Here is an 8,834-nt window from a genome sequence, read left to right as displayed (position 1 = left end):
TATCAAGCACTGACTGCTGCAAATCTTCAGAATTGCAAGTTTCTTTTTTTCTCCACCTTTCATTTATCCCTATATGTCTATTTTTTGTCATATTTTGAGCACATAAACTAAAAAAAAACCTAAAAGATTCTTCACCACTAGTCAGTCATTTATTTAATGGCTACAGAGGTGTGAAAACTACTCAAATGTTGTGCCATATAAAGTATAAAATGTCAAAATATGGTTGACTCTCTCAGAGAATAATAAAATGTCACAACACACAGAGGACATGTTAAAATAAAATATTTAATATTTTATTATGACAAATATTTTACTCAAATATCAAAGAACATGAACTATATTGACAATTAAGTTTCAAAAACAGCACGCTGTGAAACAATAATGCATATTTCTTGGACGGTCTAACTAGAGCTGGAATAAAAACTAGCTGGAGCTCATCATGTGTGAGTGTTCTTTATTCAGAAGTCATTGTCACTTTCCTCAAGCAGGGGGGGCCTCATACCCCCTCTTGAGGGTCGAGGACCCCTGGATATGGGGTCCCCCAAGCTCTCGTCCTCCAAATCCTTGCTCTCCTCCTCCTCACCTTCGTCATCTTCCTCATCATCCTCGTCCACATCAATCTCACTATCTTCAGTCTGGGAACAGCAGTGAATAATGACCACAACAATTAGAGTCCAGTCCAATGCACGACTGAAAATATTTCCAACACAAAACGTGAAACCACAACAGAAATCGCTATGTTCATCAGAAAAGGGATTTGGGTGTGGGGGGGCATAACCACGTCCATGACTCGTTTAAAGGGAGCTCCTGCAGTACATGAAAAATCCACCCTGTAATCCAACTCAGAAACACCATCATAGTTAAAAAATGAAATGGTTAAAATCTTCTCTGGATGAGAAACAGTTCTATGCCTGTAGCTACATCAGTGTACAATGAAATCACAAGACTGGTAATGGAAATAACAGAAATAAATGTTTAAAAAAGGGCTTTACAAAGGCTTTGGATCCACTTCTGCTTTTCTGTCTGGAGTAGCTTGAACATAATCATCAGGCTATGTCATGTGGGATATTCCCTACTGTATGAGGATTTGAGAATGGATTTTTCTTTTAGATGCACGAAGAGGAAAAGGGGAGTGAACTAGATCTTGGTCCGGCACAAACCTTTCCTTTCCGGTGTTTTTTCTTATGGGGGAATGATGTTCTGGAAACAGCTAAAAGGGCCTTAGATAACAAGTTGGAAACCGAAAACGGGGAAGAAACTGATCAGAGATTGAACAGGAGAATCAGCTAGAAATGACAGATAAAGGTTAAAGTGCAAGTCATGAGCAGTGAGCACCATCTGGGACACCTGCAAGCCAAAATCAACACAAAAGAACTCAAGTATAGCTCAGCAAAAGAGGAGAAAAAGAAACCAAGGAAGTTAAAAGATTACTAACCTCATCACTGTCACCACCCTGCATGTTCCCGATGAAACGTGCTCCTCTGCCTAAAGGAGGGACACAAGGAGGCAATGTTCAAGGAACGTGAAAGGTGTTGTTATTGCATGGCTTGATGTTCTTTGGTTTTTTGAGAACCAATCAGTGTCTACATTAAACACTGCAGCATGAATGTGTGTGATGTTTGATAGAAAGCACTTAGACACAGTAAACAACCAGACCATCTACTTAAATAATGGCTTCACTTTATGCAGGTGAGAATTGATCATAACATGGATGTGGCTATCCCCAGTCTGCATACCTGTCATGAGGCCATTTCGTGTGAGATGTGGCTTAGCGGGACGCAATTCCTCCATGTCACTGTCTGAACCTTCATCCTCGGGAACGTCTATGTCCGAGTCCTCGTCTTTCACTGTAGACGACATATCGTGTGAAAGTAGTGTGAAAAGTTATAGAAAGGTTTGGATGGGATTGTGCGACAGGTTTTTGTCTTTAACTCTGTGTTTGTTTATCTTACAGGAACTCTTCATCAGCTCCCTTTCCTCTTCTCTCAGTTTGCTCTGCATTAACCTCAGAGTGTTTTCAGCTTCCTGCAGCGGAGAAAGAAAATAACACAGACATAAAGTTTGCATGTGCATGACTGGGACAAATTGTATGAATGTTAGTCATACAATTTTATGGGACATTCATTTGTAGAACATTTGAGAAAAAATGCTTTGCATATTGTATATTCACGCACCTCAAACCTCTCCTGTTCCAGTCTGTGGTACTCATTAAGCTGAGACTCCAGAAAGGAGAGGTTTCTGAACTTCTCCACGTAGGTCTCATAGTGTTTCTGCAGATCTTCCTCGATCTTCTCGTATTCATCCATGAACGCTGGTCTAAGAGGTTAAGGAAGAACAATAACCTGTTTGTCTAAGTTTTGTTTAAAGACTTGTTTTTAGTTGAGGAGAGAAAACTTCATACCCACCTGACACTCTGCAGGGTCTGGAGCCTCTTCCGATTCCTCTCCAACTCCTGCTTCTTCTTTTCTATCTTGCCATCCAGAGTGGCCTCATCGGAAACAACGTTATTCAGCATGTCTTTGGTCTTATCCACACTTTTCTTTAACACAAAGACATAGCAACAAAGTCAGTATTACGGTACTTGGGAGGTATAAGCATGTCCCCTGTGAATTTTGAAATCTGCTACCAAAATTACAGACCAAAACCTCCTTGATGGCAGCTCTCAGGGCCTTTTCAGTCTCAATGATCTCCAGAGGTCTGGCAATGGCTGCACTTCTCATTTCCTGTGAGCAAAGTGAAAATAAAGACAGCAAAGTAAACCCCTGTGCTACTGAATGATGTCTTTCAAAGAGACAGCCCTATAATTGTACAACTACGTTCATCTGAAATTATATTTACTGTAAAAAAATTAAAAAAATGTTACTGAGCTCACCAGCACTCAGATTTGAACAGCTGAACATTAAAATGTTAGTTAAGTTAGTCACCGTTTCTTAAAATCATATCCATGTTTTCCCCTTACCCTTAAGTCCACCTCCTTCCCCAGTAAGTCATATAAGGATGCTCCTTTGGACGTGACCTCGGACGCCAGCTGCCGAGCTGCTTTAAGATCTGAAATCTAGAATAAAGACAACGTGAGAGCTAATCAGAAAGTTTTTTCCTCTACCAAGGATTTACTATAATATTGATTTTTAAAAATAAAAAATAACAAACACGTAGAAAAAGCTATCTCCATGTAAAAACAATGTTTTAAATGATATAAAGCAAAGATTAAAAAGTAAATAATATGGTTTGTGTAGATTAAAGATACCACCTGGTTATTGTACAGCTTGATTTATAGTCTTGTAGAGCACACACTGCAGAAACATCCTTGTTTCTATTTATACTTGTACTCTTGTTATTTTTGCGGGACGGTGCATAGGATGTGGGACGAAAAGCACAGGTTAAAGTGTTGGATATACATCCGTATACAGAGCTGTGCAAAAGCCACCCTTCATTTAAAAATATGCTTTATTACCAAGAAGCCAGCCCTTGTTAGGATTTTCAAAAGTGGTCTTGAGACCTTTATAACTAAGAGTCTGTCGCAAAATTTAATACAAAAAATGTCAAAGACAAAAACACTGTTTGACAGGCATAAAAAATGATTTTTGCAACAACAAAAGAACTATTAGTTGAAAATGTGCCATATCTAAGGAAACCAGGCCAACAGGCCTAAAAAAATAATTTAGGCCAAAAAAGGTGCACAGTGTCTGAAAGTTATGTCCTTAAGGAATAAAACAAAAGAAAATCCAGCAAAGACATGATACAAGACCTGAGACCTTTCAGTAATGCAGCTATCGTTTACCAAAGCTTCAGTAAGAAAAGGCTGAAGCATAACAAATTACACAAGACCTGCACTAAAAATTAGTGACAACACGTCTTATGAAGCGAATCACTGCCAATATGTTCAGGGGTTATGAGAGAGGTACAGCAGTGTCTACAGCCATGTGTAAAACACTGTAGAGGCTCTGTCATGGTTGGAGGCTGCATTTCAGCCAGTGGTGATGTGGATCTTGTCAATATTTATAGTAAAATGGGAACAGAAAAGAACCATCAGTTTTTGATCTGCCATGCAATACCATCTGGAAAGCGTTTGATTGTCAGCGACTTCCTTTTTAGCATGGCAATGATTTCAAACACACTGCCAGTGTAGAAGAAAAACAGAGGAGCACTATCAGACATGAACTGACCTTCCCAGATCCCGTATCTCAACATTATTGAAGCAGTGTGGAATCATCTTGCCAGAAAACCTAAACAAAAGACAGCCAGCATCCAAAGCAGAGCTCTGAATGTCCTTTGAGGGGCTTGGAGAAATATTCTTGAATTTATGTCCCTGGATGGCCCGTCTCCTGCAGAGAGCTTTGTTGTTGATGTAGACAGCCTACAAAGTATGTGGTGCAACTAGTCTGTAGGCAATTCTTGTTTGTTCTGTTGTTGGTCCATCAGCCAGCAGTGGAGAAGAGTGAAGTTGTAACATAAAAAAATCTGAAGTGAAACCGAGTGTTGAAAACAATGAAACGTGTCCACTACAGCCGCTGTCTGTACTTCTCATACTATATATATTTTTTTAATATTTGAAGAGTTTTTTTTGCGGTTCTCACATTCCCTTTGAACCCTCCTGTTGCTTCCTTCCCTTTTCTGGCCAACTTGTCAGCCAGTCAGCATTCGACAGATACATAGGTCATTCGATCTTGGACTGCATAGGAGCACATCTACAGTAGACAAAAATCACTGTCTGTCAAAACAGAAATGTGGAAAAAGACAGGCACATTTACAGGACTACAAATTACACTTATTAGCCATGGATTGGCCCTCCCAGAGCCCGGACCTCAACATTATTGAAGCAGTGTGGGCTCGTCTGGACAGAAAACCAAACAAAAGACAGTGAACATTCAAAGAAAAACACTGAATGTCCTTCAAGAAGCCTGGAGAACTATTCCTGAGAATTACTCAGAAATGAGAAGAAAACTTGGCTAACGGAGTTCAGGCTGTGTTGAAGAATAAAAGGTGGTCACACAAAATTAAGCTTGTTAGAATTGTACAAAAAAGATTTTTGCACAGCACTGCATGTCAGAGCTGGATACAATTTAGTACTAAGACTCAATCTTAAGGAAAATTAAGACAATCTGTTGCTTCTAACATTAATTATTCAGTTTACGTCAAAACCTAAGTATCTATTGTCTTACATTTGTGTGCATGGTGATTCTATCACAATACTTTGCAGATGAACAGCTTGGAAAATGTTTGGAAGTGACTGCTGGTGAATAGAGTCTTAACCAGCCATGTCTGTGTCACCAATTCACAGTTGTTCCATTGTATAATAACAGAAACATAAACGCAAGTAAATGCAAAAAGCTCAATTTATCCTGCACTGAAGCACAAAAGGTAATGTAAAAACACAACCTACAGCCCTGTGCTGTTCATAAGATTAAAGCCATTTATTAGTGTTAGCCACATTAATTAGACAACGTGCTAACACTGACAATTTTATACTTGTTGTTGGGATCTGAATACACAGCATCCTCAGAACATTTAGTAGACTTTGCTCATCGCTGAGACATTTTACAGCTGCAGTTAGCAGAAGTGGCTCTGGTGAGGAAATAAGAATTGCTGTTTCATTCTGAAACACTGCATATATGGTGTTTGCTTTAATTTATCTTGGTTTCAAACACTTCCCCAAATTAAATGTCACCCAGTGCCCATTTTCTTTTTTAAATTCCACAGGAATGAGAGTCTCATAATGTAAATAAAGTATGTGACTGAGGATTTAGTAAAACTGGCATAACATTACACACAGCGTAGTTTGCACCTCACCCGAGAGCCAAGGTCAAACTTGAACTTGCTGTTGTCCTGCTCAACTTTGTCTCCCAGAGCCATCTGCTTGGTTTTCATAGCACTGTACAGGACTGAGGTGATCTTCAGCATCTCTTTCACTGCATAGCCGTCAGCCTGGTAGAGACGCTTAGTGTTCAGCTTGATGTGAGCCTTTGTTGCCTGGAACACAAGGAGACACTGTTTAAGATGCAGTAATAACAGACGTTCATTTGCCAAGAATAAACTCTACAGTCTATAAAAAACTTCCAAGAATACGTCACCATGAACTGGGCCACAGCCTTGATGAAGAATATCCTGTCAGCTTCTGTGTCCACATCAGTAGGAACATCACTCTGAGGTTCATATCTATAAGGATGAAAAGAATGAAAGGGTGCAAAAGGCAAAGAAAAGCAAAAATATATCACAGTATCCTCCACTAGAACCATGATGCCGTGTCCAAATGCAGACAGAAAAATGTGGAGGACAGAACAGTGGCAGTATTATTTAGATAAACAATTTGACTTTTTTTAGGCTCAAGCATACCTCTTCACAAGCCATTTCAGGATTTCTGCCACAAGAGAGAAATTTGGAGTCCTGAAGTTCTCCATAGAGATCAAGCGAGGATATCCCAAGGCCCTCATCATTTCTGTGAAATCTGACACATAACATAAAACTCCAATTAACTTCTCACTCAGTTATCTTCTTAAAACAAACAAACAAACCAAAAAAGTGGTCACTACAAACAGCGAAGAGCAGACAGTAAACAACACTTACTTCTTAAATCTCGGAAAGACATTTTCAGCCGATTGCACTGTGCGCCAAAGCTTAGACCACTTTGTCCTCTAGCAGGAAAAAAGAAAGAGCATGTGTTAACAGCAGACGAGCTACCGACTGTGCACGTAGGTTTCTCTCCGAGACTGGCAGGTTTTCAGTGAGAATTTAGTGTTTGGGGTTTATTAAATTAGAGCTGACGTGATTATCATTCACGACATAAAACTTTGTGCATATCAGCAGATGCTAAAATACAGACTTCAGTCACTATTTTAAAAAACTGTAAAACCAACTGTGATAGAATCACCGACGATTTCCCCGCTGATTTGTATTCCCGCACAGGACACCGTATGTTATATGTGAACCCTAATCTTGGTTTAAGCAGCATGTTTATGACTACAAAGCATAGCTAGCTCGTAGCAGGATTTAAGTGAGTAGAAAGCTATCGCTTTTTGTAGTTTTTGGCTAACCTTAGGTTAATCAGTGAAAAGACAGTATATATATTTTCAACGATGAAGTTAGCTGTTATTAAACGTAACACGTTGTGTTTCGGGCATCATTACCTGTTCTAGTTGTTCCAAGCTAAGTGATCGGTGGCCGCTATGAGAGACGGTCTCTATGGAAACCAAAATCTTCTACGGAAGCTCAATACACTCAAAAATACTATCTGCGATAAAATAGCTTACGCAAACCGTGGGCGAGGGGGTGGGGACTTCACGGTGTGCATCACCAAGACTGTGCTGTACATATATATAAGTAGGAGTAGTGTACACTTGTTTTACACTACAATAAGTTTTTAAAAAGGTTTTTAATTTACACCTTTTATGAATATGTTTTCTATACTTTTATTATCTTTTTTTTTTTTACACTTATAAAATTTATGTTTCCCTCGCTGTTTGCAAAGGTTGCACAGGAACTAACCAACACAGTGACTGGGAAGAAAATGAAAAAAACCAAACTAAAAGAGGAATGTATAAACAAGAAACAATCACAGGGTATCAGAAAAAATATTCACATAGATTATTGGTTTAAAATGTGAAGAAGTTTTATATTTATACTCTGCTCTGTGGGCAATAGGATTGTTACCAGTGAGCAGGATTTTAAGAGTGTTCTACAATAATTCAAAGAAACCAAAATCATCATTGAAACGTTTCAGGATTTTTCTGTTCATGGGTTAGAAACATTCGAGTAGATGGGAGAAAACAAGACAGGATGTGTTACTTTCAAGGGGCCATATTTATTATATGCTGTTGTCATTCAACCCTAAGCCTTGATATTATGTCCAAGAACTGTAGGGACATCTGAGGTGTGCATTTCAGGTTGATGTCAAATCCACAATTCCACTCTATACAGTGTAGTTGTGTGCCATTGTGGCACAACTGTAAAAAATAAAGAAATAAATGGAAACTTTCTATGTTCTATTGTGAATAAAATGTGGGCTTATGAGATTTCCAAAATCATTGAATTCTACATTTTACACACTGTCCCAAAACATAAAACAAAGCAGATAATTTGCATGTTAATACCAAATCATTTGCCAAAAACATAAAAAGGTGGGTGTATTAAAAATATATCAAAGAAATACTTTGGTTAAAAGCAACTATTAATACCCAATTAAAAGTTTTTGAATAAAAGGTATATGGAAACAGGCACTGGAGAGAAGTGTTAATCATTTGGCAAAGAAAAGAACATTGTGGTTAGTAAAAACGACAGATTGGACTGGGAAGCACCCCCCATAGTTTAGGCTACATAACTGTAGTCATTGGATTTTTACATTATATCTGTAGAAACCTAAACTAAACTTTCAAATATAAAGTGGAAAGCACAGTATTTGCATCTTTAGTTGAACGTAAAGCAGCACAAGATGGAAAAAGTCAAATAAAATGCTTCAGAATTATCATTTGAATAAAAAGTCTTATTGAAATGTGGAAGAGTGCATTTTTCCTGCATTTGTGTGAAGTGTGTAGAGCAGGCATGTCAAACTGATTTTTCATTGTGGGACATGTGCAGCTAACTTTGATTGTAAGTGAACCAAGTGAAACCAGCGAAACTCCCCTTTCTGTCATTGTAAAGACATTTAGGTAAACATCTAAACCCTGAATTATCTTTATATAGGAAAAGAATTTCCTGTTTCGTCCATGATAAAAGGTGTAAAATAGTAAATAGAATAGAATACTTTTATTTGTCAATTTCTTCAAATGTACTTGCCATACAAAGGAATTGAAATTACGTTTCACACTGTCCCATGCGTAGACATTGACAACAATAAGGTG

At 38.4% G+C, this 8,834-nt stretch overlaps 1 protein-coding gene across 2 annotated transcripts; it reads right to left on the bottom strand.

Moving 5' to 3' along the window:
* Nucleotides 1–266: 266 nt before the first annotated feature.
* Nucleotides 267–7,254, bottom strand: ift38 (intraflagellar transport 38). Of its 2 annotated transcripts, none has more exons than XM_086263212.1 (13): nucleotides 7,125–7,254; nucleotides 6,565–6,632; nucleotides 6,334–6,445; nucleotides 6,072–6,156; nucleotides 5,791–5,970; nucleotides 2,960–3,055; nucleotides 2,640–2,723; nucleotides 2,406–2,539; nucleotides 2,175–2,316; nucleotides 1,953–2,025; nucleotides 1,737–1,847; nucleotides 1,436–1,485; nucleotides 267–635 (listed from the first exon to the last, which is right to left on the bottom strand). In XM_086263212.1, the coding sequence occupies exons 2-13, from the start codon at nucleotides 6,584–6,586 to the stop codon at nucleotides 459–461; spliced, it is 1,266 nt and encodes a 421-aa protein (XP_086119338.1). In that variant the 5' UTR covers nucleotides 6,587–6,632; nucleotides 7,125–7,254; the 3' UTR covers nucleotides 267–458. The 2 variants fall into 2 exon arrangements, with proteins under 2 accessions (XP_086119338.1, XP_086119339.1); XM_086263213.1 differs by having other exon boundaries at nucleotides 7,032–7,128.
* Between the last annotated feature and the right edge of the window lie 1,580 nt (nucleotides 7,255–8,834).

This window comes from Aulonocara sp. 'chitande type north' Nkhata Bay, linkage group LG15 (assembly GCF_057382095.1).
Source record: "Aulonocara sp. 'chitande type north' Nkhata Bay isolate Kocher_YH1m ecotype deep benthic linkage group LG15, A_spYH_male_GT1.1, whole genome shotgun sequence".
Lineage (NCBI taxonomy): Eukaryota > Metazoa > Chordata > Actinopteri > Cichliformes > Cichlidae > Aulonocara > Aulonocara sp. 'chitande type north' Nkhata Bay.
Note: the sequence above shows the minus strand (reverse complement) of the source record. Positions and strands in the feature narration are given on the sequence as shown.